At 38.4% G+C, this 24,729-nt stretch overlaps 7 protein-coding genes across 7 annotated transcripts; 4 read left to right on the top strand and 3 right to left on the bottom strand.

Annotated features, from left to right (window-relative positions):
* The first annotated feature begins 10,173 nt into the window (after window positions 1–10,173).
* C8Q69DRAFT_451592 (chlorohydrolase family protein) lies at window positions 10,174–12,257 on the top strand. The gene is made up of 2 exons (XM_028629502.1): window positions 10,174–10,632; window positions 10,750–12,257. Exons 1-2 carry the CDS (start codon window positions 10,323–10,325, stop codon window positions 12,018–12,020), a joined length of 1,581 nt encoding a protein of 526 aa, XP_028489197.1. The 5' UTR covers window positions 10,174–10,322; the 3' UTR covers window positions 12,021–12,257.
* Window positions 12,258–12,870: 613 nt separating this feature from the next.
* C8Q69DRAFT_29208 (putative conidiation protein Con-6) lies at window positions 12,871–13,481 on the top strand. The gene is made up of 3 exons (XM_028627031.1): window positions 12,871–13,011; window positions 13,109–13,243; window positions 13,336–13,481. The coding sequence occupies exons 1-3, from the start codon at window positions 12,974–12,976 to the stop codon at window positions 13,430–13,432; spliced, it is 270 nt and encodes an 89-aa protein (XP_028489196.1). The 5' UTR covers window positions 12,871–12,973; the 3' UTR covers window positions 13,433–13,481.
* Window positions 13,482–13,687: 206 nt separating this feature from the next.
* C8Q69DRAFT_451588 (hypothetical protein) lies at window positions 13,688–15,280 on the bottom strand. The gene is made up of 3 exons (XM_028629501.1): window positions 15,073–15,280; window positions 13,936–15,018; window positions 13,688–13,867 (listed from the first exon to the last, which is right to left on the bottom strand). The coding sequence occupies exons 1-3, from the start codon at window positions 15,191–15,193 to the stop codon at window positions 13,716–13,718; spliced, it is 1,356 nt and encodes a 451-aa protein (XP_028489195.1). The 5' UTR covers window positions 15,194–15,280; the 3' UTR covers window positions 13,688–13,715.
* A 728-nt stretch (window positions 15,281–16,008) lies between these two features.
* On the top strand, window positions 16,009–16,415 carry C8Q69DRAFT_503073 (hypothetical protein; the record flags this gene model as incomplete). The annotated part of the gene is made up of 2 exons (XM_028632455.1): window positions 16,009–16,017; window positions 16,077–16,415. 2 exons carry the CDS (start codon window positions 16,009–16,011, stop codon window positions 16,413–16,415), a joined length of 348 nt encoding a protein of 115 aa, XP_028489194.1.
* A 2,168-nt stretch (window positions 16,416–18,583) lies between these two features.
* On the bottom strand, window positions 18,584–19,701 carry C8Q69DRAFT_494883 (hypothetical protein; the record flags this gene model as incomplete). Its single annotated transcript, XM_028632219.1, has 2 exons — window positions 18,584–19,056; window positions 19,419–19,701. 2 exons carry the CDS (start codon window positions 19,699–19,701, stop codon window positions 18,584–18,586), a joined length of 756 nt encoding a protein of 251 aa, XP_028489193.1.
* Window positions 19,702–20,265: 564 nt separating this feature from the next.
* C8Q69DRAFT_451576 (putative hydrolases or acyltransferase) lies at window positions 20,266–21,913 on the bottom strand. The gene has a single exon (XM_028629500.1). The coding sequence runs from the start codon at window positions 21,763–21,765 to the stop codon at window positions 20,461–20,463; it is 1,305 nt and encodes a 434-aa protein (XP_028489192.1). The 5' UTR covers window positions 21,766–21,913; the 3' UTR covers window positions 20,266–20,460.
* A 79-nt stretch (window positions 21,914–21,992) lies between these two features.
* On the top strand, window positions 21,993–23,868 carry C8Q69DRAFT_451574 (hypothetical protein). Its single transcript, XM_028629499.1, has 2 exons — window positions 21,993–23,272; window positions 23,411–23,868. The coding sequence occupies exons 1-2, from the start codon at window positions 22,166–22,168 to the stop codon at window positions 23,858–23,860; spliced, it is 1,557 nt and encodes a 518-aa protein (XP_028489191.1). The 5' UTR covers window positions 21,993–22,165; the 3' UTR covers window positions 23,861–23,868.
* Window positions 23,869–24,729: the final 861 nt, after the last annotated feature.

The raw sequence follows: 24,729 nt of genomic DNA, 5'->3' as shown, positions 1-24,729 counted from the left end.
CTATTTATGCTAGATAAACTAAATATATTATTATATACCTTATAGCAGCTATTAGCTTATCTTTATACTAGATATTCCTTTTTATATAATTATTATAGACTTTATTATAGGACTACTAAATATAGGGCTATATAATTAAATCTTAACTATTATTTATAAATTCATAAAATAAGTTATATTTATACTAAGGCGAGATATATAGACAGCTAAAGACTAGGTATTAGCATTATTTAAATAACTTTAAATTAATAATTAAGGTATCTTATTAATAATCCTATTAGATTATAATTTAAAGTTTCTATTAAATCTATAGAAAGGCCTATTTAAACATTTTAATACTAAATTATTTTATTTAATAGTATACTATCTATAGATAAATAGATAATTAGAGTAAATAAATTAGATAGCTAAGATTACTCTATAATACTACTTAGCTACTTTAAAAGATATTATAGCTTAGCTTAAGATTCTACTATTAATATAATTAGTATTAAACTTTAGCCTATTATTTATTATAATAAGATCCCTATATAATTTAATATATAATACTTAATTAGATAATGCTATAAACCTCTATAATAGAGAAATCTAAGATTTTACCTTATAATTTAATATATATAAAGCACTTTGCTTAGCTGCTATAAATACTAAATATATATATAATAAAAATTACTAGCTAATCTATTTTACCCCTAATAATAAAATCTTACTAAGATTATATTATAAATATAATATCCCTAATATAATTATCCTTAGAAAAAAATTATTAGCACAATATATAGGACCGCTTATAGTTAAATATAAGATTAAATATCTTATATACTAGCTAGATATTCTAGCTTATTAGAAATATTATAATATCTTCTCTATTGCTTATCTAAAGCTATACTATATAAATAATTCTTTTAAATATCTTATATTCTCTAATAATATACTACTATTATATATTAATATAAAGAATATTAATATTAATTATTATAAGATTAAGATATTACTTAACTATTATATCTAGCAAGTTTAAAATAAAACTATTATTAAGTATTTAGTCTGTTAAAAGAGATATAGTGCTTATTATAATATATAATATTATCTTAAAGACCTAGTTAATATTTAAAAATTTATTTAAAAATATAATTAATATCTTAAACTATTAGCTAAACTATAGAAGTATAGGAGACCCTATAAATAATATTAATTATTATAAACTAGGCGCAGGAGGAGATAAACTATAAGAATATCTAACTATATCTTATATTATATCTATATATATATTTCTATACTCTATTATTAAGGACAATAATATTTTTCTTAAAGGGGGTATATTAACATAGATATAGGCATATAATACTACCTTAATATTACCTGCCTATTACCTTAGTAAAGTATAAAGATGCAAGATATAAGAGTCTTAGGCCAATAACTTAGCTATATAGTTACTTCCTTATATAGCTAATAGAAGGATAACTTCTTTATCCCCTATACTGTAACAATAATAGAGAAATAGGGCTTTAAATAGTTTAAGATTAACTAATTGAGTAATAGTATTCTATTTAAGAATGCTTATAGTAGTAATAAGTAAAGCAATATAAACCTATTTATTAAGAGAAGATACTATAAGATATATAAGATATCTTTACCCTTTAAAGATAATAATACTATAAAAATAGCTATTTTCTAGGGTCTTTATAATAAAATATTTATTATCTTTATTTATAAAGATCTTAAATTCTTAGCTCTTTAATAGAGTAAATAACAGGATATTATTATTAGCTCCTAGAATATAATAGATATTAGAAATAAATAATAGAATATTATTAAATTATATAAGAATAATACTAGTTCTCTAAAACAATAATTATTTTTTATAAATACTTTTAAAATAAGCTATAGAGATTTTTATAGATTTAAATATTAAGAATACCTCTCTCTAAATAATTAAATAGATATCCGATCTAATATCTAATATCTAATTCCCCTTTATATAATATATAGGTATCGCTCCCAGTATAATAGAGATGCTATTAACTTAATAAACTATAAGTTAAACTAGGGGATTAGGATTTAATAATATTATAGGTTTAGAGGTTATATTATCTTAATTTTATAGTAAATATAATTTAGAGTATATTATCTAGCATCTCTCTATAATATAACTTAATCTATTACAGATATTATATAGTCTCTATAAAGCTCTAAGTTTTAAATCTATAGACCTTACTATAGGCCTTAATATTATAAGAATATTCTAGGTTATTAGTCTCTATATAGATCTAATATTAGTAATAGCCTTCTTATATTAGATAAGGTCCTTTAATACCTTTCTAATATCTAGATTTTTAATATCTAGGTATTTAATAATATTAGTAGCATAAAATTACTTAAAATAATTATTTACCTAGCCAGATTCTTATTTAATAATAAAATTTAAAAATTAGTTATAGAAGAGATCCTTTAATATAATATTAAGACCTTAAAGCTTAATAAAGATATATTTTGCCTTTATATAGGTAGAGATAAGTAAAGTTAATATAAGGAGATTAATAAGCTCTATAAATTCTTAGCAGAGCTTAACCTAATATATAAATCTAGCAATATTAAATTATTTATTTAGCTCTAGCTATTACGGTACCAGCATAGGAGACAGAGATCTACCGGCTAATGCTTATATAAGGTATTATATAACCTCGCAAAGATATCTTTAGCGCATAGCTTAATCTAAATTTAAGCTCTTTAAGCTATATTTTATTTACTGAGCCTGCCTGCAATAGTCTGTTCTAGTCTAAATTAGCTAAATAGAGATCCTATAGCTAGTCCTAGTATTAACTTCCTTATTCTATTTGTTCTAACCCGCTTCCTGAGCCTATACTTTAATATTATATAGCTCCTATCTAGGAGTTAATATTATTAATAATACTTGCCCTAATTCCCCTATTCCTGCCGATTACCTTAAATAAATTTATTAAATATATTATTACTGGCTATAGGCCGGAATAATATAAGTATTATCGCCTAGTATATAAATATATTAATAAAGCTAAGACTACTGCGAATAAGATAAACTATTAGGCTAAAATATACTTCTAAGAGCTTTAGCAAGAATTTACCGCTATTTAATAGAGACTTAAATAAAAAGTTATTAAACTTAAGGCTATTTAGTAATATTAGAAGACTTAGTTTTAGAAAAAAAAATAGCAGTATATCTAGGCTATTTTTAAGAGAGATTAGGCCCGCTATATAGTTATACCCATTATAAATATACCTTTATTTATACTTAAACCTAAGCCTAATATTAAGAGGCCTGCAGCTGCTCTAATAAGAATATTTAAAATATTTATTATTATATCTCCCTCTGCCCCTAGACTTTTAAAGAGACTCTTTAACCCTAATAAGTTTAAAGGCAACTAAAAAAACCTTTAACACTTTATAGCCTAGATCTAGAGAAAGATAATAATTAACTAAGACCGATTTTTAATCCCCTAAAGCTATATAGCCTATATAACTAATTATTTAAAAGGCGCGCCCTATACCTAAGTATTGCCATATATTAGAGATAGGACTTATATTCTTAGCAACTACTAAGAGATTCTAAATATCTTAAAGTGTGTATTTAATAATTCTAATTATATAAACAATATATATAATAAATTATTTAACCTCTATTAGACTAATAAAGAATTTAAAATCTTTTTTACTAAATTCTAGTGCCTAGTACTAGAAGGAGAAATATTTAAAAAAATATTATTTACCCTGCTTAAGTAAGCTATTAATTAAAAACTCTAAAGAATATTATTATATAATTAGCCCCCAAGTTATAAATATTATTAATTTACTAAATTCTTATAAAACTTTAAGAACTATCACTGCTAGTATACTATAAACTAGCCCTTTATTATAAAGACTTATACTACTATTTTAAAACCTGTTTAGTATATCTAGTCTCCCTCGCCTGTTTTAAGTCTTGCCCTAACTATAAGATATAATAATTAGCCTTAGAGAGGCCCTATATAAAAGAGTAAATTAGCCTTAATACAGCTATATAACTTAATAAACCTAAGCATTTTTAGACGCCCAGGCAGAAGAGGATATAGCCTATTATATTATAAAACTAGCGCCTGCTTTTATTATAGCTCCCTAAAATATTATATTAGAGATTACCCGCACCTAGATAATTACTAGAAGATCTAGGCTATAGCTATATATAAACCCTGTCCCTAGACTCTCTAAGCAATTTAATTCTTAGACTTATATAGTCTATCCCTTAGCTAATCTTTAATAAAAAGAGTAAGCTTAGAGTAAGTTATAGTTAGGCTTAAGAACTATATATTATCTAAATCTCTACTGCTATTATTTATAGAATTAACCTTAAAAAACACCTGCAATAATTAAAATCAATAATACTGCTTATAATATTAGAAAAGAAGAAGAAGAAGACCTGCCTGCTAATTTATGCCTTGCTTAATACTAAAGCTAAAGGATAAGAATTTATAGATTGAGGATAGGCTAAAAACTAAAAGTTAAAGCTTATTCCTCTAAAAAGCCTAATTATCCTATATATATTTAATAGAAGAGAACTAGAGGATAAGAAGATTATGCACTATATTTAGATAGATATAAGAATTGAGGATTATTTTAAAAAAAATGCTAAGTTCTATATTATTTAACTGGCGCACTATCCTATTATTTTAAGACTCCCCTGGTTAAAGTATTATAACCCGCACCTATAATTTGCTACCTATAGTATTGTTTTTAATAATAATTATTATTAAAAGAATTATAATATGCCCTTAAAACTAACTATAATATCTGCCTTATATAATATTCCCCTAAAGGCTTTGCCTTAATATTTATCTCTAAGACCTAAAAGATTAGAAGAGAGAAATATAGCTTTTATTTCTTTAGCTGCTTATTCTGCCTATATTTAAAAAAATGCTTAAATATTTATAATTACCCTAAAGGACCTAGATATTGCTCTAAGGATTAAATAAGTCTAGAAAGAAGACCCTGCCCGCTTGCTGCCTAAAGAGTTTAAAGATTATATTAATATCTTTTCTCCTAAGGAGGCTGAGTATTTGCTATTATATTATCTTTATAATTATAATATTAAGCTACTAGAGGGGAAGTTACTCCTCTTTAAATCTTTATATATTATGTCCTAAAATAAATTAAAGGTCCTAAAGGAATAGATTAAAAAAAATCTGAGAAAGAGATTTATCTATTTAAGCTTATTACCTGCTGTATCCCCGATTCTATTTATTAAGAAGCCTGGTAGAGAAATATAGATCTGTATAGATTACTAAGCCTTAAACGCAATAACTGTTAAAGATTAATATCCTCTACCTCTAATTAAGAAGACCCTAAATAACCTAAAAGGAATAAAGTATTTTATAAAAATTGATATTATTTCTGCATTTAATAACCTTTGTATTAAAAAGGGATAAGAATATCTAACTATCTTTCGCACCTAACTTAGCCTGTTTAAATTACTAATAATATTATTTGGCTTAATAGAAGCACTAGCGATATTTTAAAGGTTTATTAATAATATTCTATAAGATTATTTTAATATCTTTTGCACTATATATCTTAATAATATTCTAGTATATAGTATAATCTATTCTAAATATATCTAATATATCTGCGCTATTTTATAGAAGTTATATAAAATAGGCCTATATATAAAGATCTAAAAGTATAAGTTTATTATCTCTAAGATTAAATTTTTAGGTATTATTATTAACTAAGACTATATTAAGATAAACTTAGATAAGGTAAAAATAATTATTAAATAGAAGACCCTGATCTATATAATTAATATATAAGCCTTTATTAGGTTTGGCAACTTTTATTATTAGTTTATTTATAACTTTTCTAGGATAATTATACTGCTTATAAGCTTAACTTAGAAGGGAGTTCCCTTTAATTAGATATCTGCCTATTAGTCTAGTTTTAAAGCCTTAAAAAAAGTATTTATTTAAGCCCTGATTTTAAAGCTATTTAACTAGATCTATAAGGTTATAGTTAAAACTAACTTATCTAACTATATATTAGCTAGAGTTATATCCTAGTATAATAATAAAGGAATCTTATATCTTATTATATTTTTCTTAAAAAAGCTCTCTACTATAAAGTATAATTATAAGATTTATAATAAAGAACTGCTAATAATTATCTGCTGCTTTAAAAAGTAGCACCTTAAGCTTAAAGGTATACTATTGCTAATTAAAGTTATTATAGACTATTATAATCTAGAATATTTTATATTAATTAAGCTGCTAAACCAGCGATAGGCCTATTAATCTAAGTTTTTATTCTAGTTTAATTTCTAAATTATATATTAATCTAGAAAGTAAGGAATAAAGCCTAATACCCTAATTAGAAGGTTAAAGGATTTTTCTAAAGAGGGAGATAAATAGCTATAGTATTAGAGCCAGATAGTCTTAAAGAAGGAAAACCTTAACCTATAGATTTAGAGATCCCTAAAATTAAAAGCTATTATTAGAAGTTAAATAATAAGGTATATTTGCTTTATTAATTTAATAGCTTAAGAAGCTAAAAATCCTGCTAAACTTATAAGAATATTTGCCTAACCTATTCTAAGAAGTTAATCTATTTAGCCTAGAGAACTTATTTAGTCTACTCTATTGCTTAACTAGCCTATTAAAATTGCTTAACCTGCTAAAGAGATAATTTAGTCTATTAAAGAGACTATTTAGCCTATTAAAAAAATAGCCCAGCCTATTAAATAAGACTAATTAAGTTCCTCTATTATACCCAATAAACTAGAATACCCGCCTAGTATTAAAAACCTGCTAGATATAGCTTATCTATTTAATAATTTAATATAGTCTATCCTGTAAGCCTTAAATTATAAAGCTAATTATTATCCTAAGATTATACTAGCTAATTACTAATAAAAAGGAAGATATCTATACTATAAAGACTATTTATATATTCCTAATTATAATAAGCTAAGAGCTTACTTATTATAAGAATACTATAATAAGTATATATCTAAATACTTTAAAAAATATAAGCTTTATAATCTAATCTTATAAGAGTACTACTAGTTAAATATATATTAATATATAGATTATTAGACCTAGAATTGCTATACCTGCTATTATATTATACTCTTAAATAAAGGCTACTAAGGAATCTTATACTAGCTCCCTATCCCTAAATGCTCTTAATAAGATATCTTAATAGATTTTATTACTAGACTTATATTTTGCTAAGGTTATAATACTATATTAGTTATTATAGACTGACTTATAAAGATAAAGTACTTTATTCTCTGCTAGGCTACCTATAATACTAAAGAAGTAGTATAATTATATATTTATTATATATAGAAGCTTTATAGGCTATTAAAGACTATAGTATTTAACTAAGGCCCTTAGTTTATTACTGCTTTTTAGAAATACCTAACCTAATGCCTAGATATTATAAACCTGCTATTTATTACCTACTACCCTAAGACTAATAGTTAGATTAAGAGGATAAACGCTGTTTTAGAATAATACCTGTATGCTTATATTAGCTACTTATAAGATAATTAGGTTAACTAGCTACCTCTAGCTAAGTTCGCGTTAAACTCCTATTATTCTGAGACTATTAAAATATTGCCCTTTTTTACTAATTATAGGTTCTATCTATATATAGAATTTAAGCTTATTTAGCCTATAAATTAGCCTGCTATCAGAGATGCCAAAGCCTTTATTAAAAAGATATAGGATATTATAGATTATATCTATATTTAGATCTGCGCTGCCTAAGCCTATTATAAAGAGCAGACTAATTATTATTAAACCCTAGCCTGCTATTATTATATAAGATAGTCTGTCTAGTTAAATGCTTAAAATATTTATACCCAGCGCCCCTAGAAGAAACTTAATTAGAAGAATTTTAGCCCGTTCTATATTATTAAGATTATTAACCCGCATACTTATTAGCTTAACCTGCCTGCCTTAATATATATCTATCTTATATTTAATATTAGCCTACTCTGCCCTATTATTAAAGACTCTGTGCCTAGATAAAGATAACCTTTACTACCGCCTGTTAAAGTTAACAGCTTTAAAGAATAAGTTATTAAAGATATCTTAAACTCCTAATAGAAATGCTATAGATATAGAGGCCCTTAATTATAGTATATTATTAAATAGATAGATTATAATAACTTAATTAAAGAGCCTGCGCATTATCTATAGTATATCTAGAAAATTATTACTAATTTTTACCGCCGCTATCTAAATAAGCTAAAGCTAAGGGATAGTCTTAATAGAGCTTAATCTTAAGGAGAGGAGTATTATTATAATACTAGTATAGGAGATAGAGATTTACCGGCTAATACTTATATAAAATATTATATAACTTTACAAAAATATTTTCAGTATATAGCTTAATCTAAATTTAAGCTCTTTAAGCTATATCTTATTTATTAAGCCTATCTGCAACAGTCTGTTCTAGTCTGAATTAGCTAAATAGAGATCCTATAGCTAGTCCTAGTATTAACTTCCTTATTCTATTTGTTCTGACCCGCTTCCTGAGCCTATACCTTAATACTAGCTAGATATTAGTAATAATAGGCTAATCTAAAAATTAAATAATTTTAAAGATTTTTAAGTCTAATAATATTATAATCTAATTCCTTATAATAAATTAGGTAATCTTCTATTACTAGCTATTTCCTTTAAGTAAAGTATTTTAATTAAAGATATTAAGATTCTTAATATCTAGATTGCTAATAGCAAATTTAAACTACTAGCTCTAATTCTAAAAATTACTGCTATTTAATTATAGTTAAGGTATCTTTAGCCGCTTAAATATATTATTAATTTATTTATATAATAGATTAACTTTAATATTATAATATTTCTCCTACTATTATAGTAGGGGAAGATTTAATAAAGTAATAGAGTTCGCAGCTAGCACTAATTATAATATTAATTATTAATAATTTTAGGCGTTTAAATATAAGAATAAACCCTAATATATCTCCAATATAATAAAATAGATATTATTTAGTTCTTACTCTATAGGTTAGTAAAGCATCTCCTATAAGAGAATATATAATAAAGGAGTAGTTTTATAAACTAACTCTATTAAAGTATTATAGAAGATCTTTATATAAATCTCCTCTAGCTATATAGATACTATCCTAGTCTTCTTTTATAATTGCTTATTAAAAATAGGGTCTGCTAGCTCTATAGAAAGGATCGGTTTATTTAATAGAGAATTAGCTACTTATTATAATACTAAAATAACTAGGAATCCTTTAAATACAGCTGCCTATATATATATAATAGGTATTAGACTATAATTTAAATTTAATTAAATAACTAATAAAGCTTTTTTAGAGGTAATATAGTATTTAAAATAATAATACTATTATACTATATTGGACTATAGTAGGTAACTAAATGTACCTATCTTTAAGCCAGCACTTTTAGCAGTTAGGGCTTTTTAGGGGTTTATTAGAGAAAAATTTTCACAGGTTAATTAAATACTAAAATAGGGCGTATTTTAAAGCTATAAAAGCTTATAATAGGTAAATAGAACCCAAAGAATTCAATAAGATAAATAAAATATTAATTTAATAGGTAACTAGCTCGTAGCTCAAGGGGTAAAAACAAGGGCGACATAACCTGAAGGAAGCGGGAGAAAGCTTGCTTAATTGGATCTAGGAGCTAGGCGAAGCCTATATGGGCTCGCCTAGGTCACGTGATCACTAGGGAGCAGGGCGCCGAAAGGGGGCAGCCGGAGGGGGCCTTCAACATTTTAGACCCCAGCGGGCCGGAGATCGGGCTGGATTCCCGCCATCGTTCCTGGATTCGAGATATAAGAAGAGGCTTGTTTTCCTGCCAGCTGGGGCTTGGATTGGCCTTTTTGGAGAGTTTGCAGTCTCATCGCTTCAGTTGATATTCCAGATTTTCTTTCCAGTAACTATTTGTCTTCTGCAGGAGCGGTTCAGCTGTCTCGACGGGTGTCGTCGGAGATAGAAGTCGCTATCGCGTCTCCATTGCAGATCATCCCATCAGGCCACTCTTTCTGCTTTCTCCGCTCTTATCGCAGCAAACATCATCTATATATATATATATATAAAGAGGTGGAAGATCCCACCTTCCTGTGCTTCCAATTTCATTGTTCCATCTCTCTCTTTCTCTCTCTCTCTTTTTTTTTTTTTTTTTTTCGATTTCCGCATTTTGCTCGAGCCGTAACAGATCCATACATTGTTGCAAGCTCTATATAGGCGAGGGCATTACACTGCACTAGCGTCAGGTTCTTCAAGCTGTGTGACATTTGACATCCACTCTTGTTGCATGATGCCTCCCGTATATACTATTTTCTATGGCACATTTATTCAATTGCCACGGATACCCGCCAGTTCGGGACAAAAGCATGTTCTGGACATTAATCATGGAGCACTGTGGGTTTCGAATGAGAGCGGGCGTGTCGAGGGGTTTGACTGGGGTGTCTGCACAGAAGAAAAGTTGCATGATTTACTACAAGACAAGGGATGGAGGGTTGTTTCTGGAGATGTTGAAGAGGAGGAGGATGGAGAGAAGACAGCGGTGAGAGTAGTCAAGGCGAGTGAGAAGAGGCATGGCTTCTTTTTCCCAGGGTTTATTGGTAAGTAACGTCTCCCTCAATGTTCCGGTTTGCAAAATTTGTGTGAGACCTTTCTAGGTTGGATTCTCGTAAATGAATGTGTTATCTTGTAGTGGAAACAACTAACAGATTTGGCAGACACACATATTCATGCGTCACAATATCCTAATTCGGGGATATTCGGTTCTTCAACGTTACTTGATTGGCTAGAGAAATACACATTTCCTCTAGAATCCTCTTACGGAGATGGATCGGATGTTGCTCCGCAAAAGGCCTTGACAGCCTACGAAAAGGTCATTGCGCGTACATTATCGAATGGAACCACGTGTGCTGCCTACTATGCCACTATTCATGTTCCAGCCACCAATCTGCTGGCTGATCTCTGTCTCAAACGTGGTCAGCGAGCATTTATCGGCCGCATCTGCATGGATAATCCCGACTTTTGTCCAGATTACTATCGTGACGCTTCCGCAGAGGAATCCCTGAGAGCCACGGAGGCTACCATCGCCCATATTCGATCAATTGATCCTGCGGGCAGAGTTGTCGCTCCTATCATTACACCAAGATTCGCACCAACGTGTAGCCAGATCTCGCTATCAGGCCTGGGAAAATTGGCTGCCTCGTTCGATCCTCCGTTGCGGATACAGACTCATATCTCCGAAAACAAGAATGAAGTCGCTCTCGTGAGAGAGCTCTTCCCTGATTCCACAAGTTATGCCGATGTCTATGACCGCCATGGCCTCCTAACTCCTCGGACAATTCTTGCACATGCAGTTCATCTCACGCCAGCTGAACGGTTGCTGATCCATTCACGAGAGGCGAAGATATCGCACTGTCCAGCATCGAATTCTGCTCTAGGCTCGGGTCTCTGTCCGGTCCGCACGCTCCTCGACGATGGCATTGCGGTTGGGTTGGGCACGGACGTCAGCGGTGGTTACAGCCCGAGTGTCCTTGAAGCAGTTCGCCAGGCAATCCTCGTCTCTCGTCTCGTCTCATACAGCGCAGAACAGCAAACGGGAAGAGAGAATCTCAGTGTTGAGGAAGCCTTATATCTCGCGACAAGAGGAGGCGCAAAAGTCGTCGACATGGCTGACCAGATCGGTGGTTTCGAAGTTGGCATGTTCTGGGACGCACAACTTATCGAACTGAGTTCTGTTGAAGACAGATCTGCCGAAACCATCAATGACCCCCAGGGAAATGTCGACATCTTTGGCTGGGAGTCATGGGAAGAAAAGATCCAGAAATGGGTCTGGAGCGGCGATGATCGAAATGTGAAGGCGGTCTGGGTCAATGGAGAACTAGTCTACCAGCGGTCGCAAAAGGAAACAAGGAAGAGTGTGGTACATGCGAATATTCCAGTTGTGCCACGCTCGTGGGTGTCGTTTTTACTACGATGGTTGGGTTTTTAAGGGCATACATATGGTTACTATAGGAGTTGGGACGTACACGGCGTTAATAGACTTATATATCGATTTCAAGTACCAGGTTCTAATCAGACGCATATTTATTCCGATTTGCTTTACATAACTTGAGCTTGCCAATGTTGTAATTATGAATTCTGCTCTGTTCTATGGAAGCACTTTAGCTTGGTTCGAATTAGCTGATAAAGCCTTCCTCATGAGACAATCTAATTAACTGAATAACCATTCTAATTCCTTCCTCCATACTCCCCTTTTCTACATCTCTTCATATCGCCACCCACGTAATCTTTCGACTCGTCCTCCCTGACGGCCAAAATGAACGGAGAGAATGCTATTTGCCATCTACGTTCTTCTTTCTCTTCCTTTCTACATATTCTTCGCCATTCACTATATACTTAAATCAACAACTTATACATTTCATTTGCCCGGATTATTTCGCGTAATGCTTCGCTTATCCCTGACGTGCGGTTTATAGCAACATGACGTTGCGGGATCCGAACCCCGAGAGGCGCAGGGATGTGCGGTCCGTGTATCTACAAACCATAATAGTACCTTAGGTACTATGCAGTAATACCAAATATGGTCTATAGGGCCAGCTATAGGCAAATTAGGGGCACCATATCAAGAGGATATTTTGCCATTGAAGGCCAAACACTGTAATGTTATGATGCCACTTTTCGATGGCGTATCTTACATTTACGGGGTGGAGGCGAAGAAGAAGGACGTCTATGTCGTAAATGGAGAGGGAAACTGGGAGGGAAATAGGATATAAATTCGTCCCCATGTTTTCCCTTGTCGCGCTAGCTGTCATGTGTGATACCGTTCTATCAGTATCAGTATCTATTATCTACTAAACTTCTTCTTAGAAGAAAAAAAGAAGTGATATCTATTCATCTTATAACTTATCTATCATACACGTTTCGGAAAGGAAATCTACAAAAATGCCTAAAGACCAGAACCGCGCGCGAGGTCTGAAAGCGTATGTTACTTCTTCAAAACTCACTCTCTTATTCAATCTCTCGTTTCCTTATAATCCACCCATCAACGCTAACCCATTCCTTCCGATTATGAAACAGTGCAATTCACAACCCCAACGTCTCCGACGCAGCCAAGGCCAAAGACAAAGCGATTCTCGAGCAAGAATATGGAGGTGACGGCAGTAGTAGCGAAGGGGAGAAAATGCCGCAGAATGTGAAGAGAGGGTTGAAGGCGTATGTGTCCTCCTTGATTCTTTTTATAAAAGCTGGTTTTTGCACTAAATGCGGAGATGATGCTAACATTTAATTTTTTTTTGATGATACAGTGCTATGCATAACCCCAACGTGACTGATTACGGAAAGAAGCAAGCTAGAGACAAGTTGGCTGGGATGGGAGAACAGCCGGAGGAGCCGGTTGATTAAATGTTTGGGTGTTAGAATATAGGTTTGTTTGGTCTGTGTATTATATGGGAAATTTAGGTTTTAGTTAGAGAATGTTCTTATAGACTGGATTCATGATTTTTCTATATTATTTGGACATGGTCTCTCGTGTAGAGTATACTTATCGTAGTATGTACAGTACATGGCAAGAAAAAAGATGCAGTAAGGACACAGGTGTGGATGCCATAAATTCCACGTCCATATTCCTGAAACCCCCCCCCCCCCGCCCCCAGATTACAGTATATAAACGCAGGGGAAATGTAGGCTATGACATACCTTTCTTTTTCTTCCATCGCATAAACATGGCCGCAAAAGGAAATAAAGCGACGGAGACACCTGCCCAGCCAAACAGAACACCAAAATCGAGACCAATCCGAGAGTGGGTATCGAACAATATCGTCCGTGAGCCTTCAACAACTGAATAACTGCTAATTGATATCACCGGGAGTTGACTGGGAAAGATGTAGATGGGAATATATACTTACTTCTATGAAGCGGCCATACATAGCCCCATGCAAAGAACCCGGGGGCCAGATCCAGGGAATAAAACCCAGTAGCAACGTTGGTGATGATCCAAAAGATCAACCACAATGCATTCCAGGGCGAGCCCAGTATCATTCCCATGTTCTCAGAAGGAAATCCGAGAGCCGCCATTCCAACCCAATTCAACATCCAAAACACGACAAATGAGCCTTTTCCATATGCATTGGGGTTCGAGGCTGATTCTGTGTCCGGAGCAGGGTGGTTGCTGAGAGGAATCCGATATGCAAGAGAGACGATGGAGTAGCATAGAGATAGAAAGAAATAAGCCACCACAGTAGACAGAATCCGCCATACTATCATGTGGCTGATTCGGAGGGGGTATCTCTGATTGATATATATCGAATGTATGGGCATCATGAAGGGAAAGCTGAAGAATGCAATCACAATAAGATAGATCAGACCTATTGTTACAGCTGGTGTAGCGACTGGGGGGGTAAACGGCCGGAGATCAATATTCGTGAAACCTATCCCGGGGTTCACAGCCTGCGGTACGCGGGAGAAATCCAAAGACGAATTGGCGGCTAATTCACTGGCCCACTGCTGACCGAATGCAGTCAGGGCTGTGATCTGAAATTCAAACAGCGGGGTTGAGATGTATATCGGATATGTCGTCTGATCTCGCGCGGATATAGTGATGACTTGGGCAGCTCCAAAGGGATCGTATGAGGTATTACCCTGCACGATAGCTTGTCGTAGCAGAGTTGTAGCATTAGCATTGACTATGATAGCTGCATAGGCTCTCTCATCGTAAATTGACTGTCTGACTGCAAATGGGTCATTGCCAAAATCTGCCGGTGGTTTGATCGTAAATCCCAGGGTACCAGTAATATTCTGGATGATCTGCGTCGCGACGCTGATAATCACTGGCCCAACGAGCGGTCTGGAGCCACTTGAATGATATGGTTCAATTTGACCATCAAAGTCGACAACCCAGACCTTGAGCGCTGGTAGGTTCTTCTCTTCCCGGAACAAAATGGCCCAGTACAAGGATAAGACGCCAACAATGAATACGCAAAGGAAAAGAACTACAGGTTGATATCAGTCTAGCTCACATAAGTATGGATAAATTGAAAACCCACTCATCAGCGCCAATTTCCGCACAACTTGGGCACGAACACCTCTCAAATGGGGGCTCCAGAATGGAACTGGCTCTGGCGTCTCGTCTTGGCCATCTTTGGTGATATTATCATTATCCACCATTATTTGTCCGTCCTATGCAAGGACTAGTATGCATAACGAATAATGGAGATAGAACTAATTTCAAATTATAATATAATTCATTACGAGAAGATGGACTTTGACGTTAACCTGTGCTCGCCTACCGTCCGGTTCTGGCAACTGGTTTCTGCCGACCTTCGTCATAGTTTGAAATTCCGAGCTATGCCGACGATGATACTTGGTCCAGCCAAGATTACTTCACTGAGTCTCAATATTTACTATGTTAACCTCCATCCCTAGCCAATCTCCGGCGAGAAGCCCTGGCAGGTATGAGGAACTCAGGCAGTCTACGCATTGTGGACGAATTCGACACATAGAACAAAGGCACTGAAAGCTCTTCGAAAACCTCCGTGACCATGGTCATTCCCAACTCTATGATCACTTCCTTAGTCATTCTACTCCTACTAGGGTCAGCGTTGTTCGAAGCCGGCGTGGGAAGGTGAGATATCACGTGAACTAAGGCTATCTTTATCGAATATTGAATGGCACGGAAGCAAGGTCTGACCTAGACACCTTGAATTGCTTGCTTGCTTCTAGGTCTAGGGGAGGGATCTGATCCCATATTTATCTTTAGCATACAAAGAATCTAGATCCTAGTGATCTAGTACATCCTATATTTAGGAGCTGCAAATGGATGATTGACAGATCACCTGGCGTTCGCTTTGTGCGCCGATAATCTTCCACTTTCATGACATCAACATTACATTGAAAAAGAAGTGTCTGTCATCAAGCCTTTCGTTCTCTCCAACTGATCAAACATGGAGTTTCCATTTAACATTACTGTTAATCAAACCATAATGACATCAGTATGTATATATTCTATTCCTTTACAATGGTATTCTGCTGACTTAAGACCTTAATCAAGATTAAACCGCCAAAAGGCTGGACCATTGACCCTGAAGAAATTGACTACGAAAACGAATGGGCTCCTCAAAATAGTGATGGCCAGTGTATGGCCATAGAATTTGGCCTGAAGGATCCTAGACCAATTATGGTTACAACTCCGGATACCGGTTCGCCTTTTGTTCTATTTCAGTCTGGGAACAAATTTTACCAATGGAATCAGGTTGAGAACAGCGTTTGGGAGATTGTTAAACCGCAGGACCTGGACGCAATTCTCGAGGTAATGACGGAGAAGGGAGAAAGGGCCTTGAAAATGAAAGAGCGTCAACCACGGGCGGACCGGCCTACCGTTCATTCCTGAAAAGGCGCCTCAATCAAATCAACATACGCAGTTCTTTCTAGGGGAATCCCTAGATTGCTATCGTTGGGAGTCTATGCAAACGGGGACATGGAAGTATGTCCTTCAAAACGCGCGTTTCAATCTCATCAGTAGCGAGCCATTAAAACTTGCTGGTTGGAGCTTCAACTACTCTCCTAATATCCGATAATGGCTTTCTGCCAGTCGACCAAAAAGGAGAACTCCTTGTTGGTCTACCTGGATCTTTAATATCCGACAAACAAAGAACGGAGCAAAATTTGGAACTTGCGCAGTGACTTCACTTTTAGGCCCTCTCGTGGGCTCAGCGCGGATGCCACGCATCGAACAAATCTCGTCTTTACAATGTCTTATACGCTCGCAGGGGGCTCCGGTAATGGCAGGAAAATAAGATATACAAGATAAATCTCAACAGACTAATAAGACTTGAAGTGTACAGCAATGGGAGGGTGATGGCGGTTGAGACACGCAACGCGGTGGCGCGACGATGGGGACCAACTCCATCGATGTCTCCAGTAGGATATGAAAAACGATTGGATTGAATGCCAGACCGAACGATGGTTGCATATGCAAACCAGGGACTAAGGATAAATAAAAAGGATTACATACTTGTGCCGCTTGTGGTGGGATCTTGACAGCCAGAAGTTTGCCTTGTTCATTATACCGCCGGTTTAGTCGCACCTCGGTGATGATCTGGCGACCTCTTGACCACCATATACCTAGTTATAGAGCTCGCTTTTTTTTTTTTTTTGGCCCGTTTCAAATTTTACAAATTATCGTAGGTAATAAGCAGAATACTCCGTGCTCCCTATTTTTATCTGGCTCGTGCACAAAATTCGTAGCAACAAATATGATTACCCGATGTAATTATAGATCTTTATTCTTCACTACACGTCAAATCCGTGTCTATCTGAAACTGTCTTCGATAAGAACTTTTCGATTTCTCCATATCTCACCTGGACAAGTCGACCTCTATTATCACCAAAGGCTTCAATTCCACGTATCCCTCAGCCATCTTATCGAATCCTCCGCAGACTATGGACGTTACCCACAAAGTTTGTCGATGCTAGAGGACTATGTGGTAGAATCTGGAAGTTCCCGTCTGTATACGGTTCTTGAGTCTGTTTCTAATGCTGGGTTGGTGCCCTGCCTGACATTACTACCACGCTCTCAAGAACAGTGTCTATGACATTCTATACCAGATTATGCATACATTGGTTCATACCGCTGCATGAAGCATAAAAAATAACAAAAAAGACAAAAACATACAACAGCAGGGATTCGCTGGTGGTCACCCACCCAACTACTAACCTGCCGGCGTGTGGCTTAAGTACGGCTGAGCGGACGGGAAGCCCTGTTTTCCACACCCTATGGTCGTATGTGCTATATATTTATTTGAAGGGAGTAATGTAGCTGAAATACAGTTATGAAAAAATCAAAGTTTTGCGCTTGATGATATGGTAGCATGTCTGGCCATCAAGCTATCAAACCCTCACCATCATTACTTACCACGTTCAGCCTTAATGGATCTCAACATCTCCTGCCCAGCGCCAGTCTGACAATGATAACCAGCAACCCCAGCAAAAATTATGCAGAGTAGCCCTATTGCCCAGGGCCTTTGCTAACACCTCTGACTGCCCGGGCATAAGGGTGTCATACTCGCTGTTGCCGATATATACCTGCTAGGACGTGCAAATAGCACGGTCACATGCGGGAATTATTGGGGCATTCGGTGCATCAGGAAACCTTAGACCGGCTAATATATAATCGCTGCTTAACTGGATGGTTGCATACAAAGCAATTGTTTTCCAGATTGCCGCGATAAATTCGACGATGAATATTCTGGTAACCTCGGCAAGGCACCGTATGCCATGGTATGACTTCCTTTTGCTTGTCCCGAGACAAAAGTCTCACTTGAACGTATGCAAAGAGTGTATTCATTCTTCCAGTGGCAGTGGTGGTTGTCACACAATGTAAGTCCTCAGGGTCCGGTATTATTGAAGTGAGCTCCGATAAAGGAATGGCCATCGCTGAACAGCCACTATCGTATTTTACAGTCATTGTGTATTTTTGATTAAATGCGCCGAACAATAATATTAGGATATGGGATATATCGTCAGACCTCATACATGTGAGAACCGTTTGGGGGTCTCTCATAATATTTGGAGTTGGTAGCTCCCTGTGCCCAGCAAAGGCGCTTCCGTTTTCACGACCACTTCATCTGTTGTGAGGTCAATAACTGTTGTCTCCGGTGATTCGCGTTTTACTATGTCTGATGACCGAAGTGTTGTGTCCGAGTTATTTGTTGCGGTCGAGTTATTCGTTGGGTCGGTAATTCCTGGGATGTTATCCTGAATCGCTGCATCGTTCACTGTGATTGTGTTATTGATATCATTAACAATTATATTATTGTCCTGTATCGTCGTGCCGTCGACAATGTTGTTGTTCTGAGTCGTTGTAGACGAGTCGTCTGCCGGGTTATTATCCCCCAACACGCTATTCGCGGTATTCGGGGTGTTAAGGATTGGCTCCTCGACGTCGTCCTCAATTATGACCAGCGGCGGCCTAATCCTACCCGTTGGTGTGTCTGCCGTTTGCTGATCGCCACCCAATCTGCTAGTAATCGCTAACGCGAAACGCTACATATTTGGCGCTTTAATGTCTGGTATGACGAAGTTAAGGTGATCCCTTTCCGCAGTTCCCCCTTGTTCGAAAAAGAGCCGTTCCCTAATTGCAAAAGTCCACAGTTCTAGCCGGAGATCCCAGTGCTGTAAGACTTTGTCGGAAGTCGACTGCACGACTAGAATAGAAAGGAGAACTCCTTAGAGGTCTGGCCCCTAGGTCTGATAATTCATAAGATTATCGACAATCGGAGGACCCTATAAAAGCTCAATTAAGAAATATACTATATGATATAATGTAGTTTACTTAGCTCGCTCCAGATCACACCACCTTTTAGATTGATCTCTGCTTTTGTGGCTTGCTTACCATCCCGAAACCAGATTGTCTGGGCTGGCACAAGATCCGTAGGGGGGAATAGAGCATGGTACTCTTTCGCTGCGCGGATATTATCTTTATGATGCGTCTTCTCATAATACCTGGATAGTTCATCCAACTCCGTAATGCGTTCAGCGTGTGTTAAGGGCCATTTTGGTTCGAAGTGCCAAGGAAAATCAGGCAGAAGTCTGGAACGAAGGTCATTTTTGATAGATTCTTGATGGGCTATCCTTTCGTTAGAAGACTGTTTCTGCTGTGATTGTTGCAGTTGCATCTGTTGGCTCTGGATTATCTGCAAAAGTTGATTCTATATGGAGATGACGGAAGTCGACTAGACGACTGGACCAAAAAGGAGAACCCCTCAGAGGTCCGGTCCTAGATCTGATAGGAAATATAGACGTTAGCATATTGAATGTCATCGATGTGTAATAACCAAGTTAATATGTACCACCTGCACCTCTTGTTCCTGCTCTAGTCCGTGATGCAACTGCATAGGAACTTCAGCCGACATCTTGCAGACCGGGATATAGTTGAAGGCTGAGGTACTATCTTCAATGCTTTAGAAGGGGAACATATCAGGATAGACCAGGGACGGGTCACGGATAATAGCGGGACAAGACTCGAGGCAGGACAAGACTTCTTGAAGACAAGGGTCAATTCCACGATGCTCATACCAGGGCCCTCTCGCACATCAGTGGGGTCCCTGTGTCGGTCACCAGAAACACAACTAGTTAGTTAACAAGTTAGATACCTAGGTATCTAGTCAGTTACCCTAGACAAGCTGATTAAGCCCAGCTCAGGCACAGCCTAGGATAGGCCGGTTGAGGGAGGATGGAATCGAATAAGATGGTTCATTAGGTGACTAGATTTAGACGGCTCGTAACTTAACTAACGCTGCAAGAACCTTTGTTTGTGGGTCAGGTGATCGAGTGGTTTTACAATGAATTGAATATTAATATTGAATAACAATCCTCACCACCGAGTCCTACTCAACTCTTGCATGCTCGGTTGCCTTGCTATTACCACGTTCAACCTAGCCCAAAGTCTTGTTCAGCCACGCAAAAATGGCCCTCGACATCTCCTGCCCAGCGCCAGTCTGACAGTGATAACCAGCAACTCCAGTGAAATTATGCAGGGTACCCCTATCGCCCAGGGCCTTTGCCAAAGACTCCGCCTGCCCGGGCATAAGGGTGTCATACTCGCCGTTGCCGATAAACACGGGCATCTTGATCTGGTCGACGACATCCTTCAGTTGAAACTTCTGACTCCGGAGGAGCAGGTCGGACGGTGAATGCGTGTTGAACGTCCACAAGGCCTCGTCCAAGCCCCAGGCGGCGCCAGTGGAGAGCTTTCCAGAGGCACGCAGCGAGAGGACCTCGTGGTCGAATTGTGTGTAGTTGCCCGCCTCGAAGATGGCTACCATCTCGGAGGGCAGTGCTCCCGCGAAGGACGTATAGATGTCCCAGGCGCCGTCAATGAGGACGACCGCGGACAATCGGGGCTCGAATGCTGCGGCACGGGCAGCCAAATAGCTGCCCATGGAGTTGCCGACAATTGCGAGTCTGTCCTTGTCCACGACCTCAGACTTTTGCGAGAGAACATAGTCCACAACAGGGGTAACGACACGCTCCCAATCCGGGATGAAGCCGATATTCTGCTCTCGGCGCACAGTAGGTTGTCCCGGGCCTTCGTACGTGATGCAATTCCATCCTCGAGCCAGGGCAGGCACGACATAGTTGTGGTAAGAGTCCTCCTGCGCGGCATCCAAGCCATTCCCAATGATCAAGGTAGGCAACTTGGCGTTTTTGTTCTTGGAAGCGGAGTACCAAATCGCTTCGATGGTGAAGTTACCCTTGGTAGCCGGGATCCTTACACGCTTGCCAGGGATGGGCAACGCGGCCAGCCCCTTGTTGAACGCTGCGGTCTGCTCTGCCCAGAGGCTGTTTATGAGCGGGTTGCTCCAGTTTTCGTGGATGAAGAAGTCGGCGCGACGGAAGTAATTGGCCGTAGAGAACCAAGTGTCCTTCACGTTGACAGGGTCATAGGCGTTGTCCGGATTTTCAGCCTGAGCTTTGGTCTGGTTGGCGAGCTTGTAGAACACTTCGCTATAAGAGGTCATGTTTCCTGCTTGGATGTTTTTGGCAGCGCCCAGCACAGGGGCAATATCCGATCCTCCAGCGATAGCGTCGCCGAGAGCAATCAGCAGATTAAAGTGGAAGGTCTGATCCGAGCTCAGCAGGAGTATAGGGGCATTGCTGGTGGTGTTGGCCCCGGCTGCTGGGCTCCATTGCAGCAGTGCCGCCAAAAGAGGGCCAGTATAGATGGAAGAGAGCTTCATGGCGAGGTATACTTAAGTAAGTGACGAGAGTATTTTCTGACTGAGCTTGTGCTTCTTGGACGATCTCTGTCTTCCACCCTGGTCGTTCCATCTCTACTTACTTATACTTCCGCTCTGCTCTTAGAGCTACGCAGCGAGAGTATAGATAGGTAGCTATTATTATTCTTCTTCTTACTATTCCCAGAATCGGGGTATCAATTAGGTTACCAAGCTAGGCTGAATCGAGTGTATCTTTTTGCGATGGAGCCTTACCATTGGCTATCATAAAGGCGATCAACGTCCCACGCAAGTTAGTATAGATGGTAATAATTATACTGGAGCCTAAAGCAAGCTTATTTCTTATTAATATTAACCAACTCCTCGCAACAACATCGCTCTTTTTGGCATCGTCACCGTCGTTATGGTCAATCGCGGACGCTCCGGAGGCTGCGCTACGTGCAAGCAGCGACGCGTCAAATGCGATGAAGCGAAACCCGAATGCCTGCTGTGTCGGCGCCTCGGGATCCGTTGCGAAGGCTACCAGACGAACTCGACCAGGCGAAAGCTCAAGTTCAAAGACGAGAACCACAAATTCCGCATCAAAGCTGCCCAGATTCAGGACCGGGCGGCCGTGCCTCGTCCGCTGGCCGAGCCCGACACCGCCGTGCCGTTCTACCTTTGGCATTACGCCAACATGGGCCGCGACTTTGGATCCGCGCGCGGGTTCTTTGAGATACTAATTCCAGTATACTGCTCGCAGAAGCAGGACTCGGTGCTCTCGCTCGCGGTATCGGCCATGGCTTCCAGAATACTTGCCCTGTGGCGGCACGACACCCGCAACTTCCTATGGCCGGAGAAGGCCTATGCCCAAGCGGTCGCGTGTCTTCGGAGGGCAGTACAGGATCAATCAGAACGGAGTAAGCCAGCAACAATATTGGCTGTGTTGATGCTGCAGCTATATGATGACATCGCCGCCGTATACGGCGTCCACTCGGCCACTCGCGTACACCACAACGGTGCAGTATCTTTGCTCCCATTTGCGAATTCGAACGATATTAATGGGATGATCGGAGCATATATTCGAAGATTCATGATTCATACCGAAATATCATCAGCGATGCGCCAGAAACGGCCACTGCAGAGCATTGAATACTCATGGATTGGGAGCAAACATCTGATGGCTGCGCCAGACAACCCAAGCTCGGCACTCGATGCTATAGGGGCGTCCGTCGCCGAGCTTCAGGCAAGCTATATGCGGCTGGAAATACAGAAGCGTTCCATGCCTTTGTCACAGCTAGCTCGGAGAGAGTGGAGGGCCGAGGCAAAGCGCATTGATGAACAGCTTCTGGCTTGGGCACAGAGTGTACCAGATCATTGGCGTCCACTGAAGCTCATAAGTGGACGAGACATTGACCCGTCGATCCCCACCTATCGATCTGTCTGCGAGGTTTATCCTTCTTGCACGATTGCAAACATATGGAACCTATGGCGCTTTCAGCGCCTTTTACTCGCCAAGATTACCTTCGGCCTGTTCAATAAGACCCTTAGTCTCAGTCCGGATGAGCTTGCAAGGGACCAATATTCAGGAGAAATTGAGGGTATCCTTGAATGCAAACAGATCTTCCAAGAACTGGTGGATTCCGTGTGCTATAGCATGCCCTTTTACCTTGGCAACCGAACCAGATTATGCAGCATTGCTGACTTTGACGACCCGACGATTTTGCTTCCCAGCTGCGATTCCCTACTGCCCGGCGATGAGGGGCCGGTGAACAAGCAAACGCACGACCCCAGGATGTCAAAAGACGAGCACAGGCGTCATATCATCGCCCAAGGGCCGTGGCACGCCATGAGCCCGCTGAGCCGCTTATTGACCCTCTCGTCAGAAGACCAGGGCCAGCTGATAACGAGCTTACTCAGACCTGGGCAGTACGAGTGGATCCGCGAACAGTTCCTGCGCGTCACGATCTTGCTGCATATTCCACTAACAGAGGCTAGCGGTCGCAACGAGGGGTGTCGTGTTCTAGATTCAGTGACTCAAGGTTCTAATATGTATACTAAGGCTGAGTTTCTCGCGAGAGAGGTCAGAAAAGGCGCCATCTTTATGAGTGGACCATAAGGCTTGGTAAGTACTTGCTCGCTGGATGAGCAAACACTTGGGTTGGTGACGTATGAAAGTATGCTCGTCGGCTTGCTTCCGGATTGAGAGGCGTATCCGGCATTAGACACCTAGTCTAACCTCTTGTTGAATTCTTGGATAGTTAAAACAGTGAAGGAAGTGGTGACTAACTAGCAGCAGGTGACACAGGAGACATTTATACGGACCTTTCCTCTGACACATTGGATAACGCTCGATAGTTGATAGGTTTGCTTGAAAAGCATGAAGTACGGAGGCATACTAAGAATGTCAGCCTTTTATACCTCTTAGCAGAAAAAGAAAATGGCAAATCTTATCAAAAGTATCAAACCCTCCGTCTCGGATTACTTCAAGGTGGAAGCTGGGTAAACTGAACGCTATGGCTTTCCGTTACTTGCAGCCCTTGCTGCCAGAAGTCATAAGGTGATTCAAGTGTTCATTGAGCGTCATGCAAGGAAACAGCCTTCTGGGAAAAGGTATCATGGGATGCTGCAGGAGTACGTTATTGGAAGCAAACGCGAAGCCCTTGGAAGGACTTTCTCTTTTTCAAGAAAGAGACCCGTTCTGTCCTATATATCGCAGTCTGGAAATGCGCCCTTGTTTTCTTGTCTTCTTGACTTGGGTAATTGGCCCCACGACGAAAAAGATGATAGAGGTCGACCACCATTATCGTTGGCAGCAGAGAATGGCTATACAAATATCGTCAAGCTGCTGCTAGACAGCTATACTGGTAATGAGTCAGATAGTCGAGCACTATCATTGACAGCAGACAATCATCACACAGATTGTGACGGCCCTGCCCGCCTCTACAGCAGCTATCGTGCAGGAGATATCCGAGCAGGAAACAGTTG

This window comes from Paecilomyces variotii, assembly GCF_004022145.1.
Source record: "Paecilomyces variotii strain CBS 101075 chromosome Unknown C8Q69scaffold_1, whole genome shotgun sequence".
Classification (NCBI taxonomy): domain Eukaryota; kingdom Fungi; phylum Ascomycota; class Eurotiomycetes; order Eurotiales; family Thermoascaceae; genus Paecilomyces; species Paecilomyces variotii.
Note: the sequence above shows the minus strand (reverse complement) of the source record. Positions and strands in the feature narration are given on the sequence as shown.

Bases quoted from the DNA above. Each gene is read 5' to 3' on its own strand.
- C8Q69DRAFT_451592 (XM_028629502.1), top strand. From the start codon at position 10,323: ATGATGCCTCCCGTATATACTATTTTCTATGGCACATTTATTCAATTG. The intron at 10,633-10,749 runs GTAAGTAACGTC...CAGATTTGGCAG, and splicing joins CTTTTTCCCAGGGTTTATTG to ACACACATATTCATGCGTCA.
- C8Q69DRAFT_29208 (XM_028627031.1), top strand. From the start codon at position 12,974: ATGCCTAAAGACCAGAACCGCGCGCGAGGTCTGAAAGC. The intron at 13,012-13,108 runs GTATGTTACTTC...ATTATGAAACAG, and splicing joins CGCGCGCGAGGTCTGAAAGC to TGCAATTCACAACCCCAACG. The intron at 13,244-13,335 runs GTATGTGTCCTC...TTGATGATACAG, and splicing joins GTGAAGAGAGGGTTGAAGGC to TGCTATGCATAACCCCAACG.
- C8Q69DRAFT_451588 (XM_028629501.1), bottom strand. From the start codon at position 15,193: ATGGTGGATAATGATAATATCACCAAAGATGGCCAAGACGAGACGCCA. The intron at 15,019-15,072 runs GTGGGTTTTCAA...ATCAACCTGTAG, and splicing joins GCGGAAATTGGCGCTGATGA to TTCTTTTCCTTTGCGTATTC. The intron at 13,868-13,935 runs GTAAGTATATAT...GCAGTTATTCAG, and splicing joins TGTATGGCCGCTTCATAGAA to TTGTTGAAGGCTCACGGACG.
- C8Q69DRAFT_451576 (XM_028629500.1), bottom strand. From the start codon at position 21,765: ATGAAGCTCTCTTCCATCTATACTGGCCCTCTTTTGGCGGCACTGCTG.
- C8Q69DRAFT_451574 (XM_028629499.1), top strand. From the start codon at position 22,166: ATGGTCAATCGCGGACGCTCCGGAGGCTGCGCTACGTGCAAGCAGCGA. The intron at 23,273-23,410 runs CTGTTCAATAAG...ATGCCCTTTTAC, and splicing joins TCGCCAAGATTACCTTCGGC to CTTGGCAACCGAACCAGATT.